Source organism: Rhincodon typus, chromosome 28, assembly GCF_021869965.1.
Source record: "Rhincodon typus isolate 14 chromosome 28, sRhiTyp1.1, whole genome shotgun sequence".
NCBI lineage: Eukaryota > Metazoa > Chordata > Chondrichthyes > Orectolobiformes > Rhincodontidae > Rhincodon > Rhincodon typus.
In genome coordinates, this window is record NC_063359.1 from 39578835 (window position 1) to 39598298 (window position 19464).

At 39.2% G+C, this 19464-nt stretch overlaps 2 protein-coding genes across 5 annotated transcripts in view; one reads left to right on the forward strand and one right to left on the reverse strand.

The window, feature by feature from the left end:
• The window catches only part of LOC109917448 (zinc finger DHHC-type palmitoyltransferase 12), a 22465-nt gene extending 11230 nt beyond the window's left edge, over positions 1-11235 (forward strand). The window contains exons 4-5 of one of the 2 annotated variants that reach the window (XM_048613760.1): positions 2012-2181; positions 7470-11235. In XM_048613760.1, coding sequence (XP_048469717.1) covers positions 2012-2181; positions 7470-7785 — 486 coding nt within the window. In that variant the 3' untranslated portion in view covers positions 7786-11235. The remainder of the gene's footprint in view (positions 1-2011; positions 2182-7469) is intronic. The other variant, XM_048613761.1, reaches the window with a different exon arrangement.
• An 858-nt stretch (positions 11236-12093) lies between these two features.
• The window catches only part of LOC109917449 (serine/threonine-protein kinase N2-like), a 54624-nt gene continuing 47253 nt past the window's right edge, over positions 12094-19464 (reverse strand). For all 3 annotated transcript variants that reach the window (XM_048613764.1, XM_020517283.2, XM_048613762.1), the window contains 4 exons: positions 16302-16444; positions 14430-14537; positions 14234-14314; positions 12094-14096 (listed from right to left, as the gene is read on the reverse strand). In XM_048613764.1, the coding sequence (XP_048469721.1) occupies positions 13896-14096; positions 14234-14314; positions 14430-14537; positions 16302-16444 (533 nt within the window). In that variant the 3' untranslated portion in view covers positions 12094-13895. The remainder of the gene's footprint in view (positions 14097-14233; positions 14315-14429; positions 14538-16301; positions 16445-19464) is intronic.

Here is a 19464-nt window from a genome sequence, read left to right on the forward strand (position 1 = left end):
TTGTTGTCACAGTACTCCAGATATGGTTCCACCAGTACCTTGTACAGATATAGTAAAATATGCACTATATATACAGCTCTAAGTGTGTTCCAGTAACTTCGTTAAACTGCAAACTCCTTCTTACGGTTTGCTTGGTTTAAAGCAGTTCCTTTTCACATTTTTAGTCCACAGACCAAAAAAAAAGTGGTCTTTTACAATGTTCTCACATATCTGCAGCCTTTACCCTTCTTGGCAGTGGAGACCATGGGTTTATATGGTGTCACCTAAGGAATGCAAGTTGTAGTGTGGAGATATGGATAGCGGTTGTGAGACTCCCATATTCTTTCCACCACATGACTGACCTGGTCTGACCATGTGCCACTGGTGTGTGCTGGAAGGACTCATAAGTTGATAGCTAAGCTGCTTGGCTACATTATGAATGCACCTTTCTTGGCCACCCAGTATTAGCAGGAGACTTGAACTAAGAGCTTCTGGTTCAGAGAGCAGTATTAACAGGATTAGTTTTTATTGATAATAATAGCAGTGCTCAGGGGTGAAATGTACTGTTCTGTTTTACTTAGCTTTAGCTATCCAAAACTGCAACGTTCAGACATGACAAAGGAAATTGTGTTGTGATTAATATGAATAAATAAGTCTGAAGTGTTCTTGATTTATCACTGAACAGTCAATAACCTGCAGTTTCTTCACAGGAAACCTAACCTGCTGAAAATCTCTGTTGGCCTTGGCCTTGGATGAATAGAATTGTTAGTTGAGGCAGCAGTTTCCACAGTCAGAATCCTGGCCTTCATACTCATGGCAACCAGCTAAGATAATGAAGTGTCTCGTAGAAATCTTAGCAGGAAAGAGAAAACGTGTTATTGAGTAACATGTAGATGGGAAAGTCTGATCCAACCATAATCAAAGGCTTTTTAAGTAATTCCCATTGCATTATATACATGGAGGTATATTGAAATTATAAGTGCAACTAATTAACAAATAAACGTTAAGGAATTTTCTTGAATTCATTTAGGCAAATGGCTGTAGATAGTACAGAGAGGCTCCCAGCCCACCAGCAGGAGGGGAAATTGAAGGACGAATGGTATAAACACCAAGGACCAAATCACACATAATGAAGGGTATAAACAGATAACCTTGTGAAAGGCCATTGGAAAACAGACAGCATTGTAAGGGGGTAATTGCAAGACATTAGTTTGTCGTTATGACCTTGGGGAAATAATCGCAGCTTCACAAGATAACAAAGAATACCCACTCAAAATTTACAACCAAAGAGGAATATTATAGTAAGTTTAAGGTGGCAGGGTGAGATTTGATCCTTGACCTTGGGTTTACCAGAATCAGGTAGAAAAATATGAATATTGGAACACATTAGGTAAGCTTTATCGTTTGCTGCAGAGCAGTCAATTGCAACAACAATTCACATTTATATATAGGGTGTCCCCAACTTACGGGAGTCCGACTTACAAGTTCTAGTACTTACGGACGTGATGTCATACAGGGGTATATTTTTAAAGATCTGACTTACAAACAGCTGCTTTATATTGTCCGACATTGCAAATTCACCTGTAACTGACTCCAGAATGGAACCTGTTTGCAACCCAGGGACTGCCTGTGGTACCTTTCCTATAATAAAACATCTGAAGGTGATTCACGGAACGTAAATCAGACAAAAATGTGACACAAAATGACGTAAGGAGACAATAGGACAAGAAGGAGTAGGTTTTAAAGAAGAGAGTCGAGAGAGTCAAAGAGGGTTAAGGAGGGAATTCCAGAGCATGAGATCTTAGAAGCTGAAGGCCTGTTCACCAGTGGTGAAAGCACCATAATTGTGGAATGTTGAAGAGGTCAGAATTGGAGGAGATCAATGATCTCAGTTGGTTTTAGGGGTGGAAACAGAGATTTTGGAGGGTATGGGGAAGAGGGCGGTGGCAAAGTGTGCAGTTACTTGGGGACAAAAAAAAATTGAAAATTGAAGTATTAACAAACAGTATGTCACTAGTTTCCTTTGTTCCAGCAGCAGCCCATGCGTTCCAAACACTGTCAGTCATGTCAGCACTGTGTGCGTCGATATGACCATCACTGTCCTTGGATTGAAAACTGCGTGGGGGAAAGGAACCATCGCTTCTTTGTGCTGTACCTGATGCTGCAACTTGCTGTTCTGCTGTGGGCCTTCCACATTGCATGGTGAGAGTCTTTGCAAGCTTGTACAATGTGGGTTCAGTAAAATGGGTGAGAGAGACGCTGAGATATCACTGGCAATTCTTCCCATTTGACCCATTCAATTTTAATCATTCTGCATGGTCAGTATGAGGAGCTAAGTGCCAAATTAAAAAGCTGAACTCAAAGGTCATAATCTCTGCACTATTACCTGACCCACGTGCAAATTGGCATGGGGCAAATCAGATTAGAGTGATGAATGTGTGATTCAAAGACTGGTTTGGGAGAAGTGGGTTCTAGTTTGTGACGTACTGATACCAGGACTGTATCGATGAGATGGTTTCTACTTGAACCGTCCTGGGGCCAGTGTTCTTGCCAGACACGAGTAGGGAAATGGAGAGGATTTTAAACTGAGTAGTTAGGACAAGGAATTGAATTTGGGAAGATGTAGTAAATCACAAGAGTAGAGTCAACACCAAAGAGAAAAGTATTAATATGAGAAATGAGAAACAGCCCATGACAAGAAGGGACAGAGATATGAATCTAAAAGGCAACCAATAGATAAGACTAGAATTTATAACGATGGTAAAAGGACTAAACTAAAGGCTCTGTATCTTAATGCACAAAGCATTCAAAATAAAACAGATGAATGAGAGTGTAGAATGATATGGATTGGGACCTGAACCTTGAAAGGTAAGGACATTTAGGAATGACATGAAAGTAGGAAAAGGTAGAGGGGTTGATCCTGTTCATTAATGATTGGTATACACACAATAGAGAGGGATGATCCAAATTCAGGAAATCAAGATGAGGAGTTTGAGTAGAAGAGAGAATGAGAAAAGCAAACAGTCATTTATGGGAATGGTGTACAGGCAGCCTAACAGTAAGCACGTGCTAAGATGGGCATAAAGGAAGAAATAAGGACAGCTTGTCATAAAGGCACAGCGATAATCATGGGAGATTTTAATCTACATACATTTAATCTACATATTGACAAAATCTCAGATAGGCAAAGGTACCCTTTATGAAGAATTCAGAGAATGTTTTTGGGATAGTTTCTTAACAACAGTAACCATAGAGCAGGCTCTATGATATCTTGTATTGTGCAATGAGATAGGATTAATGAATGATCTTATACTGAAAATACTTATATGTAGAAGTGACCATATACAAAGAACAAACAAAGAATAATACAGCACAGGAAGAGGCTCTTCAGTCCACCAAGCCTGTGCTGATTCCTAGTCCTTGTTTGGACCTGCTACTTACTGCCCATACGCTGTTTCTATCCCTCTGTTCACCTCCTGTTTATGTCTATCAAGATACACTTTAAACATTGATAACATTACTGCTTCAACCACCTGCACTGGCAGTGTGTTCCAGGCACCCAGTACCCTCTGTCTAAAAACTGTTTTCAGCTCTTGTCCCCTAAATTTTCCCCCTCTCACCTTGAACCTATGTCCTCTTCTAGTCGACCTTTCCACCCTGGGAAAAAGCCTCTGATTATACACCCTTTCTATGCCTCTCATAATTTTGTAGACCTCTTTCAGGTCACCTCTCAGCCTCCATCTTTCCAGTGAAAACAATCCGAGTTTATCCCCCCCTCTCCTCATACCTAAAACTTCCAGACCAGGCAACATCCTGGTAAATCAGAGATTGCAAGAACTGCAGATGCTGGAGTCAGAGTCAACACAGTGTGGAGCTGGAGGAACACAGCAGGCCAGGCAGCATCAGAGGAGTAGGAGAGTCAATGTTTCGGGCCTGGATCCTTCATCAGAATGAAGGGTCCCAACGAAGGGTCCAGGCCCGAAACGTCAACTGTCCTGCTCCTCTGATGCTGCCTGGCCTGCTGTGTTCCTCCAGCTGCACACGGTGTTGGCTCCAACATCCAGGTAAACCTTCTCTGCAACTTCTCCAAAGCATCCACATCTTTCTGGTCATGTGATGACCAGAACTGCACGTAATATTCCAAATGTGGCCTCGCTAAAGTTTTATACAGCTATAACAAAACTTGTCAACTTTTATATTTGATGCCCTGGCCGATGAAGGTGAGCATGCAGTATGCCTTCTTGACCAGCTTATCCATCTGTTTTGCCACTTTCAGGGATGTGTGGACCTGTACGCCCAGATACCTCTGTATATCAATGCTCCTAAGGGTTCTGCTAATTATTGTATAATTCGCACCTGAATTTGATCTTCCAAAATATATCACCTCGCATTTGTCCAGATTAAACTCAACCTGCCATTTCTTTGTCCAAATCTGTGATCTATCTATATCCCACTGTGTCGTTTGACAATCCTCATCACAATCTGCAACTCCCCCAATTTTGGTGTCATCCACAGACTTGCTAATCAGACCATCTACATTTTCCTCAAGATCATTTATATGTATTACAATAAACAAAGGTCCCAGCACTGATCCTAGTGGACTACCACTAGTTACTGCACAGTGGCTCAGTAGTTAGCACTGCTACCTCACAGTGTCAAGGCCTCTGGGTTCGATTCCAGCGTTGGATGACTGCCTGTGTGGAGTTTGCACATTCTCCCCATGTCTGCATGGGTTTCCTCTGGGTGCTCCAGCTTCCTCCAGCAGTCCAAAGATGTGCAGGTTAGGTGGATTGACTATGCTAAATAGCCCGTAGTGTCCAGGGATGTGCAGACTAGGTGGACAAGTTATTGGAAATGCAGGGTTACAGGGATAGTGTCAGTGGAGATAAATTTGGATGGTTACACTCTTTGGAAGATCAGTGTGGACTTGATGAGCTGAATGGCCTGCTTCCACACTGTAGGGATTCTATGATTCTAAAATACTGATCTCCATTCCAAAAAGCACCCTTCTACAACTACTCTCTGTCTTCTATGACCGAACTATGACTGTATCCATCTAGCCAGCATGAGACTCTACCTTTTGTAGTACCCTGCCATGAAGTTACCTTACCAAAAGTCTTACTAAAGTCTATGTAAACAACATCCACTGCCCTTTCCTCATCAATCATTCTTGTCACCTCAAAAAAACTCCAAGTTGATAAGACTTGACCCTCCCTGAACAAACCCATGCTGCCTATCACTAACAAATCCATTCGCTTCCAAATATGAATAAATCCTGTCTATCAGTATCTTCTCCAACAGCTTCCCCACCACCGACATCAGGCTCACCTGCCTGTAATTACCTGGATTATCGCTGTTTCCCTTCTTAAACAAAGGAACAACGTTGGCCATTCTCCTGTCCTCTGGAACCTCACCTGAGGCCAACGAGGATGCAAAGATATCTATTAAGGTCCCAGCTATTTCCTCCGTTGTCTCCCACAGTATTCTGTAATAGATATCCATCTGGCCCTGGAGACTTGTCTACCTAATGCATTTCAAGACACCCAACACTTCCTCCTTTATTATATTGAGCTAACCAAGAGTATTCACACACCTTTCCCTAACCTCAACATTCCTCATGTCCCTCTCTTTAGTGAATATGAATGTAAAGTACTCATTAAGAATCTCATCCATTTCCTCTGGCTCCACACATGACCTCCCTCCTTTATCCTTGGGTCTACCCTTCCCTAGCCACCCCCTTGCCCTTAATATATGTATAAAATGCCTTGGGATTCTCCTTGACTCCGCTGGCCAAAGACAATTTCATGGCTCCTTTTAGTCCTCCTAACTCCCCATTTGAGCTCCTCCCTACTTTCTCTATATTCTTCAAGAAATTTGTCTATTTTTAGTTGCCTAGATCTTAGGTATGCTTCCTTTTTTGTTTGACTAAACTGATAATTTCCCCTGTCATTCAAAGTTCCCGAATCCTGCCATTCCTGTCTTTCATTTTCACAGGAACTTGCCTGTGCTGCACTGTAATCAACTGGTCTTTAAAAGACTTCCACATCAGATGTGGATTTACCCTCAAACAGCCACTCCCAATCCAGATTCTCCAATCCTTGCCTAATTCAATTATAGTTGGCCTTCCCCCAGTTTAATACCTTAATCTGAGGTCCAGTCTTGTCCTTATCGATAAGTATACAAAAACTGACGGAATTAATGATCCCCCACTGAAACCTTGATAACCCACGATGTGGTTAGCAAGAAATGTTAAAGTTAGTATTAAACTTGAAGAAACAAACATAATTGTGTAAAGAAAATTGGCAGGTCAAAAGACTACAAAATATTAAAAAAAGCAAAAGTGGCCAAAAAAAGGAGAGAGAGAGACAAAGTTAGCCAAAAATGTAAAAACAAGATGGTGAGAGTTTCTGTAAATATTTAAGAGTTAGCAAAGTGAATGTTGGTCCAATATAATGTGAGACTGGAGAATTCAGAATGAAAAATAAGGAAATGGTATTTTACATCTATCTTCACGACAGAGGATGCAAATAATGTTCCAAAAATAGCAAATATATGGAAATGGAAGGGAGGGAGGAACTTGGGAAAATCACCATCACCAGAGTACTGAGTAAATTATTGGAGCTACAGGCTGACAAGTACCTGGGTCCTAATGGATCTAATGGTTGTAAAAGAAGTGGTAGAGAGATAGTTGATGCATTGGTTTTAATTTTCTAAAATTCCCTAGATTTTGGGATAGTCCCATTAAATTGGAAGATAACATTAACGCCTTTATCCAAAAAGAGAGGGAGATAGAAAGCAGGTAACCACAAGCAATTAGCTTAACATCTGTCAATGCTAGAAGCTATTTTTAAACGTACAACAGGGCACTGTTATAACAGGTTCAATGAAATCAAGCAGAGTCAACATGGCTTTGATAAGGAAATCATTTTGACCAATCTTTTGGGGGTAATGTGCTGTAGATTAAGAGGAACTGAGATCTTTAGAAGCATTTGATAAGCTGCTACAAAGATTATTGCAGAAAATAAAAGCTGTGCAGGGTCAACATATTGGCATGGATAGACAATTGGCTGGCCATCTGGAAGCAGAAAGTAGGTGTAAATGAATCTTTTTCAAGTTGGCAATATGTAACAGTTTGTGTATCACAGGGGATCTGTACTGGGACCTCAACTTGATAAAAATGATTTGGATGAAGGGACAAATTTGCTGATGATGCAAAGACAGGTAGGAGCATAAGTTGTGAAGAGAATACAAGGACGTTACAGAAAGATATTGATACATTGAGTGGGAAAGATGCAGCAAATGGAGTATTATTTGGGAAATTGACTGTTTTGATAGGAAGAATAAAGCAGCAGCATAATATCTAAATGGTGAGAGATTGCAGAGTTCTGAGTAGGGCTTGAACTCACAACTACTTAACTTGGAGGAAAGGGTGGTAACCACTGAGACATGGTTTACACCTGTACAGTTCTTCAATGTTGTTGTATTTTTAGGTCAGGATTCCGTACTGAGACTGCATGGAAAGACTGGCTCCAAGTCAATCTGCTTCTCCTGTTGGCATTTATAGTCATTATCATTTTCACTGTGGTGGTGATGCTGCTACTGGTGTCACATTTGTACTTGGTATCCAACAACACCACAACGTGGGAGTTCATGTCTCGCCATCGCATCTCCTACCTGAAACATTGTGGCTCAGAGGAGAACCCATTCGACCAGGGCATCCTTGGGAATTTGTGGACATTTTTCTGCGTATGCAAGACAGTCGTATGGGAAAGGATTTATTTTCAGGATGAAGATGAGCTGGTGTAATGAGTGGCACATTTAAATAGATTTTTCTGTAATTTCTATTTTGTTGTTCTGCCTCACTGGGATGGTATTATTTATTGTGGGCAATGTCATAACATTGATGTTTTCTCCAACGTGTCAGGCTCAGAGATGGCGTGAGATAATTGAAGGCAAGAGCTAGGTGAATACTTTTTCCGTAGAATGTCCAGTATTCCACAACATAAAAAGGGAAAGTGGAATTATACACAACAGTGTGGAGCTGGATGAGCACAGCAGCCAAGGCAGCATCAGAGGAGCAGGAAAGTTTCAACCCTTCTCCTGACCTGAAACATCAACTTTCCTGATCCTTTGATGCTGCCTGGTCTGTTGTGCTCCTCCAGATCCACACTGTGTTGTCTCTGACTCCAGCATCTGCAGTTCTTGCTATCTCCAAAGGGGAACATAGGTTGCTCCCCGCCTCTCAAACGAAAATAAAGACAAGGATTACTGCCACTGGCTTCCAAGAGAAGAGGAGAAGGAGTGGGATGGAAAGAAGAGGAAATGTGATCCTTAAGGGGTTCTGAGAGAAAGCATTGAGATTGTGAAATCATCCTTTACTTATACTGGCAGCCTCTCCAAAGATTAAAAATGCACTGATTGCTCCTTTATCTAACAAAATGCACTTTAAATGTAGTCATTTTTGATACTTTAATAAAAATAGAAAAGAAAAATCCAAGTTAATCCTAAGGTCTGAAACATTTAACACTGGTTGGTAACAATTTAATGAACCATTTTGTTGTTCACTTGCCTGAAATGTTGACTTAAGCTGTATTGAATCAAATTTTCCTTCAAGAACACTGTTGTTACCTTAATGTGCTTAAAATTTAATGAACACCATTGATCACCAAACTTATTTTTAAATTATTTCAATTTCTATTAACCAGGTCTTAAAGTTTGTTTTCTGTAAAATTCCATTCTATTTTTAATCTAGTTGTACCAAGATCTATCAGATCACTTCACACAGGTGAATGTTTGTTATGTTCAGTTGTAAAGGTTAGAAATTGTTATATTTGAACTGCTGCAGAAGTCAGAAATAGGGACATGTCAGCTACAGTTCTAGGGAGTACTGTCCCAAGCCAGAAAGTTGCAGGTTTAAATATTACTCCAGAAACGTAATAAATCTCGGCTGAGGGAATGACGCTCCATCAGTGGAGCCATCTTTCAGAGAGGATATCGGCTGTCAGGTGGGTGTAAAAGATTGATACCATGGCACTGTTTCAAAGAGTTGGTGAGTTCATGCTGGTATCCTCAGCCACTATTTAATCCTTAACTGAGATCATACAGATTATCTGGTCAATATAACAGGACTGATTGTGGGGCTGTACTGCACCCAAACTGGTTGCCACATTACCTATATTACAACAGTAACTGCATTTCAAAAGTAGGTCTTTGTTCCAAAGTGTTCTATAAACATTCGGAGATTGCCATAGGCACTACTTTAATGCAAGTTAGTTTTAAAAATCTCACCCTTGCTGTTGTAAAAGAATGATTCTGGGGTTTGGGGAGTGGTGCAGTCAGTGTTCATGTTACATTAGCTCCACCCATTCTAATGGCACTAACGTTTGTGGGTTGAAATGAAGTTCCACTGTTCCTTTTGGAAGGAGCAGATACCTCCCAAAAAGGTCCTAGTAATTATATCTGACCAAATGTAGTTGTACTTATTGTTTATTGCAATCTTAGAATAGTGCCTCTTCAGCAGGTTCTTTATGGTGGTGTATCCACTACCACTAAGCACAAGCTTATCTTTCTTGGGGCCAAGAGGATAGCAGGCAGTGAATCATTCACACAACCCTTACCTAGCGCTATTTACAGGTAGAAGTGGCAAAAATACAAAATGTACCAGAAGTGGTTATCTGAGAAAATATGATTCCTAATTGAGAGAGAGAGAGAGAGAGCGCGTGAGGGGAAAAAAAAGGGAAGGACTCCCAGTGAAAATTGTTCTACATAGGAGGTACCTAATGCTCAGGATGACAATAACCTAAAGCACTAAAACTCCCCGAACCTCTGTCTGTAACCTCATTTCCTTTCAAAGGAGGATTTTAAAGACCTAACTCAATCCTGTATTAATATCTCCTTGTGGTTCAGTCAAATTTTGTCTGTTTATGCTCCAAACACCACCGTGGGGAGTTTTTAAATTTCTAAAAGCATTGTATAAATGCATGTTGTTGTACCATACAAAACACCAAGATCCTTTTGTGTTGTCCCTAATTTTGCCTTCCAGAACTCGGAGTCATGAACTGCTTAAAATCAATACATTTGCAGAGAAATGTTGCGTTCAATCTGCTATGCAAATGAATGGTTTGACATAGTTGAGAATGTCTGCATTGAAATTCAGAATAGTGCACTGCAATCAAGTAGAGTGGCTCCTTTGTTCTTAAATCCAAAAGGCATAAGATTAGAGAAAATTATTCAGTGCATTTCACCCATTAATGAGAAAGAAGAGATCACCCCTTAATTTCAATCCTATTAGTTAAGCAATGCTTTACTGGTAAGTCTTTGTTGAAATTCAAGCATGAATGAGCCTTTTTAAAACAAAAAAAAACCCTCCACATCCAAACCTGAAAGTAACAGTTGTGTCCGTCTACAATATAGACCGTGAAAAGTCAAGTACCAAATTGTTCAGATTTATTATTGATTCAAACACGAAGGTGATAGTTACTGCTTTCCTATGCAAACAGTTTTACTTAAAATTAAAAATGGCAAATGTGATTCAATTTAAACCAGCAGATCTCTCCCTTAGAGAAGACGACAGTCTAGGGTACAGATGAATGAGGCTTTTGATTAGTGGCTGAAAGAGGTGGTTAATTTCAACCATTTCATCTCTGCCTCTGGAGTAATGTATACAGTAATGGATAGACTTGAAATTTTAGGCAGTTTGGAAACATGCAAACATTTTATTCCAGGTTGAACAGTATGGCCCTAAATGTGAAGTCCCTTAATGCCCCCACTATATTTTAAACAAATTTTTAAAAATCCCAAGATATCTGTTATCTCTAAAGACCTCTTCCAAGACCAAGGAAAATAGAATAATGACAAAACACACATTATGTAATTAACAATAAAATTCAGTCCACAGAAGGGACAAATTTGGTAGATGATATGTACAGCAATCAATCTTTCTATTAAGGTATGGCAAAAAATACAATAAATCAGAATTGAGAACTAAATTAGCCTGTTGAATTTAAAGATAGAACAGGAAAGAGGGAACTTTATAGAAATGTAAATAAAACCTTATGTAGCAGTACAGAGCAGTGGATATTTTCAGAATGATATTTTTATAATAGTCTTAAAGTATGATTAAATTTCCTGAACTGATGGGTTGTATTCTTATTGAAATATTGCACATTTATTTTTGGACTGGAAGCTTTACTGTAGCTTTGTGCTGTCAACTAATATTCTGGAAAAGTATTGATTAAAAATCAAATCTTCATTGTAGTGGTTTTTGATTTATTTTCTTATCAGTTTTATTTATAAATACAGCTTATTGTAGCTTGCACAGCTCTCAATATTAACAAGAAGTTTGAGGAAATATAATTTTAATATAAATGCATTTTGAGCCAATCTATGTAGGAGCAGAGTTTGGACAGCTGGAAGAGATACCATGTGGTACAAACAGGAAGAAGTCATCAAAGATGGACCATTGATACACACTGAAGATGCATGCGAGAAGTTGTTGGCAGCATACCAAAGCTTGTGGCTAGGGGTGTCCAATACCCGTGATGAACTGTAGAGGAACATTTGGAAGATGGTGGGAGATCAGAGGTGTTAAGGATGATAACTCAAAATATGAAGTATGATATTTGCACTCTGATTGCATCTCCTGTTGCTGGGAATGGACAGTAACTATAGGTTTCTAAAACTAGGGCCGATTAAAATTATTTCATTTTAACAGAATGGAGATGGGAGCCACAAGTTCAATCTATATTTTGGGTTGCTGTTTTCCTGAGGAAAGCAACAAGTCTCAAATGTGTAGCTAGCCAACATGGTGGATGCTAACTTCAAGAGGGAATTGGACAAGTTCTTGGAATTGTGTAAAGATCACATGGTACAGAATGATCTTTATAGAGTTCTGTTTGACTTTCTCAAAAAATTGAAGCCAAAGCTACATTGTTCAGCATGTTCTTCCCTCTGTTGCCATTGGTGTTTCTGTAAAGAAACAATGGAGGAGTTGCTTGAAATCTATGGATTAACTGATACTCAGGAATGGACGGTTAATTCCCTTTATTTTACCGCAAATATATAATCATATAATACAAGACATAAATTACAATAAATATGAACAGTATTGTGCTTAAAAATTCCATAGTGTTTTTCCATATAAAACTAGTCTTAAATAACATACTTTATCTAAATATTTGCATAAATATCTATTTATATCGTTTTCCTTCATAAAGCAATACTTCTGATTCTTGGAATGACTTTAAGATCTGAGGAATCAAATAGTTCCACCTTGCCCATTCCTTGGACTAGAAGTGAGGCCACCTGTCTGCTTCCAAACCATTGCTCAGAGTATTTAGCAGTGACCCAAAACAAATTTGCTCCAGACATTTTTCTTCACTTCTTTGGGTAATATCTAGCTTTCTACATGCAGGAGATCAAGATCAGAAAAGCCAATATGGGGTAAGCTTTAGATCACATCCTTCTTTCATTCAGGGTCATTTAATATCAATACCACTATTAATTTTATAAATCTGTTTAATCGAATGCTCAGAAGTTATGAACCGAAGTGAAATAACTTAGAGGAAGATATTTGAAATGGATGTTTAAAGTTAAGTGCAGTATTTTAAAAAGGACTTGTATTCCCCCATAAATCCAAGGTATATGAACATACTCTGCAAGAGTAAGGCATACAAAAGTAACAAACTGAAGCTTAAACAAATAAACAAGCAATTCCTAGAATCAGTTGCATTTCTCCAGATATGGACTTAGCCTCTCTTCTCCCCCAGGTCAGGAAAAAGAAAGTCAGAGCAAACCTAGGCACACACCAAACTGTCCTTATATCATCCATTGAAATCAGTGCAATTGTCTCCAACCTGTCTTCTCTGCTCAGCAAGATAAGACAAGCAAACCAAAACTGCCATCACAAAAAGACCACTTGAATATATTCAGAGAGGTTCCAGAGTGAAAAAGATTTTTTTTTTTTTTATTAAAGAAAAAGCAGAAAAATATACTTCCAAGTCTGTAGGTGGGAATTGGAGGGAGGAAGTTAACAAAGCTCTTACAAATATTTAACGTCCACCTGGACAAAATAGCATATTTTATAACTGATCTTGAAGTTTTAGTGTGGTTACAACATCATAAAAAGTTCAAATTCTTTCAATTCACATCCAAATTTGCCCAAAATAATTGGTAATTTGGTCCAGTCCTCATTGCAAAGCACTATTAATAGAGACGGAAACATGGATGGAGCCAGTCTTGCTGCAGAAAGTTAAGTCCTGTATTTCGGATTGCAGAACAAAGACAATTGCAGCTGTTGAAGATCAATGGTTGAATGAGGCAGGAATGTTGAGGGGGTGGGGACAAAGGTACATACAACTTATTACTGCAAATATTTCCCAGATAGATTCAAAACTGTGGAAAAGTGCCTGTAGCAGGAATCTCCACTTACAATGGAATTTCTTTAAAACAGGAGGCCAGTGTTGGGATTACTTTTTTTAGACATCAACAATTTTGAATGTCTAAGTTAAAAAAAAAAACTTTGACCTAACAAACATATGAATTTAACATTGACTTGGTTCATTTATCACAATAAAAGTGCCTCAGTTACCTCGGGAGCCATACCTTCCCAACACTACTGTGCATAGTTAATTTCCAAAATGATGAACAATCTCATTATTTTGGTGTAATGATTAAAGTTCACACATTGATTATAGGATAAGAAAATAAAATGCATTCATAGAATGAAACTCAAGTCCAGTGTTCTGGTCACCTTGGAAATTACATGTTGAATAAAATATTCAGGTTACCATCAGTGAAGCACCAAACTTCTCAAAACTTTGTAGCCACAAGAGCTTCAATTCAACTTATAGTAAATAGTCAGCATTCTTAAGCTATGTCATGACAGTGCATTCAAATCCTATAGGTCAGTCACCTTGTTAAAAATCAACTACAGAGTCAAACCCTTCAAACATTGCCTGTTCCTGTGAAGTTAGTGGCTGGAAATCAGAAAATGGAGAAAGGATTGGTCTCTGGGATGTGAACTCGTCATCAAAGTTCTGGACATCAAATGGGCTCCTTATTTTTGGAATAAATGGTGGTATTGCTCTTCGAGCTAACAGGGCTTCCCAATCCATTTCCTGTGGAACAAAGTTATAAATCAAATTAGTACGTACAGGCAAAGAGTTAAAAATCAACAAATGAAAACTATGCAGGACAGCAAGCAAAGGCACCAAATTATACTCAAATGTACATCAAATATGTCTTTTTCACTAACCTTGAAAAACAGCTCCTTTTTCACATCTTCCGCATCCTGATCACCAGCCCCCAAGCGACATTCTGGATTCTTTCTCAGAAGCTGAACAAGGAGGGGGATAAAAGTGACATGAAACTCCTTAAATACTTACTTTTCACATAACTAACTTCTTCTGATAACCTCTACACAGATGGAGTTGTAACACTGTCAGACTGACCTTTCTTGTCACTGAAATAGCCTCAGTAGAAAGGAATCGTGGGTAGCAGACTTCATCATTGACAATGCTATCAAAAATCTCATCATCATCATCTCCTGGAAAGGGGCACTGTAAGTAACCGACAGCACAATCATTTTCCATATTCTAGTGAACAGGGTGGATGGACAAAATGCAATGGTAGGAGCTAATTAATGAAACAAATACTATAAACTTTATAATGCTTTCACTTTTATTACTACATGTTTAACTGCTGATGAGTTTAATTCATAAAATTATGCCAAAGAATAAAAATTTATTTTAAAATTCAGAACAAGTTAATTGCATAATAAATGGCTCAAGAATCACATTAGATAGCTAGAGTAGATCTACCTGCCTTCTTAAAATGTTGTTAAAATCTTTTAAATAGAAAATCACGTGATGTAGGGACAGACAAGGTCAGCATTTTCTGCTCATCCCCAATTTCCCTCAAGCTGATGGCAAGCATCTCCTTGAGCCACTGCAATCTAACATAGCTTGCTGAGGTAGTTCAATCAGAAACAGCTATCAAGTTCAGAGAACAACTAGCAATGCTGAAAGTCTGGGGTTACATATCAGATAGATTACGCAAAGGCAGCAGGTTTCATTCCCCAACTACTGAACCAAATTGACTTTTACAACAGTCCAGTAAGTTCTGGTACCAACTTTTAAATTGAAAATGTATTTTATTTCACTGAATTTACATTCCCCAGCTGTTATAATGGAACTATCATCTCTGGATTATTAGTCCAGTAATATAAACATTCTGTGACTGTATGCAATATTGACCAAATTTAGATTTATATTCTCCCAACTGTTCACTTGGCAAACAACCTGCAAGGGCAAGACACACACACACCCCTTGCCATTTTCTCTGTAGTGTCAGCTCCTCCCCATAGCTGAAATTCAAAACCATATCATAGGAAAATAAGAATATAAGAATTAGCAGGAATAGGCAAATCAGCCCCTTGAGCCTGCTCCACCATTTGATACTATTATGGCAGATCTCATCTCAGCCTCAACTCTACTTCACTGCCTATTCTCCATAACCCTTCAACCCATTTCTCATTAAAAGTCTATCTCCTCAATGCCCCAGTATCCACAGTACTGTGGGGTAGTAAATTCCACAGATTCACAACCCTTTGAAAGAAATAATTTCTCATTTCTTTTAAACCTGCTATCCCTTATCCAAAAATTATGATCTCTTGTTCTAGACTGCCCCACATGAGGGAGCATCCTCTTTATGGCAACTTTGTCAATTTCCTTTAGCATCTTATATACATCAAATTAGATCTCCTCTCATTCCTCTGGACACCGGAAAGTATAGGCCTAAACTACTCAATCTCTCTTCATAAGACAAACTCCTTATCTCTGGAATCAGTCCAGTGAACCTCCTCCAATACAACTACACCTCTCCTAAAGTAAGGGGATCAAATTGTAAGCAATACTCCACATGCGGTCTCACTTATGTCTTGTACAGTTGCAGCAACACTTCCCTGCTTTTCTCCTTTATTTCCTTAAAAATAAATGCCAAAATTCCATTTGCCTTCTTTATTAGCTACAGTACATGCATACTAATTTTGTGATTCATGCATAAGGATACCCTCTGCACCAGAGCTCTCTGAAGTCTCTCTCCATTTAGATAATGGGTTGCCTTTATACTCCTCCAACCAAAACAGATAACCTTGCACTTATCCCCAACTAAACTGCATCTGCCAAATTTTGGCCCATTCACCTAACCTACCCATATACATTTGTAAATTTCTTATTATGTCATTGAAGCACACTTTCCCATCTAGTGGTCCATCGCAGGCATTAACCTGCACAACACGCTGCTTTGAGAAACAAAGATCTCACCTCTCCCACCAGCATTTCATAAATAAGGACGCCCAGCCCCCACCAGTCAACAGCTCGCGTGTATGAGGTCTCAGTCAGCACCTCTGGAGCCAAGAACTCAGGAGTTCCACAAAATGTGTTTGTGTAATCGCCAGAACCCATTCCTGCAAATAGATGCACTTCAGTTAAGTGTATTAGAAAGAAACTAAGTCACACATATAGAAAATAACAGCCTAGGAGTCTCAGTCCTTGAAAGAGTTTAGTTCCTTCACCTTCAGTAGTATCAGTGATCAAAAGGTAGGGGATGTATTTCAGATTTCTGGGACATTGGAACCAGTTCTGGAGAACATGGGACCAGTACAAATTAGACAGATTACACCTGGGTAGCCATGATGTGGAGGTGCTGGTGTGGACTGGGGTAACTCGGCCAATGTCGTCTACCTCATACACTGTAAGCAAGACATGGTATATTGGTGAGAATATGCAGACGCTACGACAACAGACAAATGAACACCACGCAAATCGCCAGACAGAATGTTCCCTCCCAATTGGGGAACACTTCAGCAGTCAAGGACATTCGGCCTCCGATCTTTGGGTAAGCATCCTTAGAGATGCACAACAATGCAGAATTACCAAGCAAAAACTGACGGTCAAGTTCCGTAAGCATGAAGATGGCCTCAACCGTGATCTTGGGTTCCTGTTGAGCTACATGTGACCCCACCGCACTGTTCTGTATCTGTAAAATCTTCCTTACTGTTTTGTTTTGACACCATCACTTGATAGATACTTATGATCTACCTCAATTAGTTCATACTGTTATGGATTACTTATTACTTTGGTTAGACCCTTGGAATGAGACTCTTATACCTATCACATTATTCCAGTCATTTGGTTTGTCTCTAGCTCCACCCTATTTTTAAATTTTGTAATTATCTTTCTACCTCATTTAATTAGATTATAGGTCATCCCTTCACTTGTTATTCAGGTCGACACTTTACTCACACCATTTGACAGTCTTGATCACCTGCACTGACCTGTTAATCAGCTTGTCGACACTCCACTTTATACGATTTTGATCTCTCTGCCTGAGTGCTTCTCTCTCACTTCACCTGATAAAGGAAGCAACACTCCGAAAACTTGTGATTTTAAATAAACCTGTTGGACTATAACCTGGCGTCTTCTGACACCTGGGTAGGGCCTGGACTAATGTCCTAGAGGTAGTGTTTGCTCAGGTGGTTGGGGAGTCTTTAAACCAAATGGCAGGGAGATGGGAACCTACGCAAGGTGTCAGAGGAAGGTGGATCAAGGATAAGAGCAAAAGACAGACAGGGGATTTCTCTATCATTTTTCTTAATCAAGAGCTAGTATATAAAAAAAAAAAGGGACATGGTGAAAAAAAAGTGAACAGGACAAGTAATGTTACAAAGACCAGCCTTACGGCTTTGTGCTTTAATATGTGGAACATTTGCAATAAATTAGATGAATTCAAAGTGCAAATAGATGAAAACAGATATACAGTCAGGATTATAGACACAAGCGGGGTGACCAGGGATGGGAACTGAACATCCAGCGGGTATTCAATGTTTAGGAAGGACAGACAAAAAAAAGAAAAAACAAAAAGAAAGATGGTAGAGTTGTATTACTGGTTAAAGAAGAAATTATAGTGAGGAACCACAATAGTTTTGATGTGGAATCTATGGGTACAGCTGAGAAACACCATGGGGCAAAAAAAAATTAATGGGGTTGTATATAGACCAAATGGTAGGGCTGGCGTTGGAAATGACATTAAACAGGAAATTAGAGAAGTTTACAATAAAAGGTACATCAGTAATTATGGGTGACTTTAATCTGTATATATACTGGCCAAATCAAATTAGTAAGGAGGAGTTTTAGGAGTGTTTACAGGCTGGTTTTCTGGACCAGTGCTTTGGAGAAGCTAACTAAAGAACAGGCCACCTTCTGGGTATTGTGTAATAAGGAATAACTGGCAATCTAGTTGTGACGCCCCTTGGGGTGAGTGATGATTATAAGAAGAAGAATTCTTCATCAAGTTGGAGAGAGATGTAGTGGATTCTGAGACTATGGTTCTGACTCAAAGTAGGAGATGCAAATTGGATATGATAGTTTGGGAAATTTTGCTTAAGGGATGACAGTGGAAAAGTAATGGCAACCATTCAGAGCGCAAGGGTGAACTGCAACAATTGTTCATTCCTGTCTGGTGCAAAGGCAAAATGGGAAACCATTGATTACAAGGGAAATAAGAGATTGTATTAGCTCCAAGGATGAGGCATATAAAATCAGCCAGAATAAATCGAACTGGGATGCAGGAACAGTTTAGAATTCAGCAACGGACAAGAAAAATTGATTAAGAAAGACAAATTAGAGTATAAGAGTAAGCTTGTGGAGAACATAAAACTGACTGCATACCTATAGGAACTTATACAAAGAGAAAAAGATTGGTGATGACAAACGTTAAGTCCCTTACAGTCAGGAACAGGGGTATTTTTAATGGGGAACAAAGAAATAGCTGACCAACTAAATACATACTTGGCACTGTGATTACAAAGGAGAACACAAAAAACCCACAAAATGCTGTTTTAGCAACAGACAGGAATTGAAGCAAATCAGCATTTGTAGTGAAACTGTGTTGGGGAAATTAAAACAGGATTGAATGTTGATGAATCCCCAAAGCCTGATAATCTACATCCCACAATACTCACGGAAGTAGCCCTAGAAAAATAATGAATGCACCAGTGGTCATCTTCCAAGACTCTGGAACAGTTCCTATAGATTGGAGGGTAGCTAATATAACCCCTCCATTTAAAAAACAAGGTGGAGAGGAAACAGGGACTTACAGACCAGTCAATGTGATGTTGTTAGTGGGGAAAGTGCTAGAATCCATAATAAAAGATTTAATAGCAGAGCACATCAAAACCAGTGGAAGGATCATAGAGTCAAAATTGATTTATGAAAGGGAAATATGCTCGAGAAACCGCTGGAATTTGAGAATCTGTTGAGTTGATTGGGGGTGGGGGGTGGGGGGTGGGTGTTGCAACACAGTTGTTCATTTGGGCTTTCAAAAGGCTCTGGAAAAAATGGTTTACTAGACCAACTCCTGGGTGCAGGACTGGCGTATGAGGAAAGGTTGAGTCAGTTAGGATAGTCTTTGCTGGAGTTCAGAAGA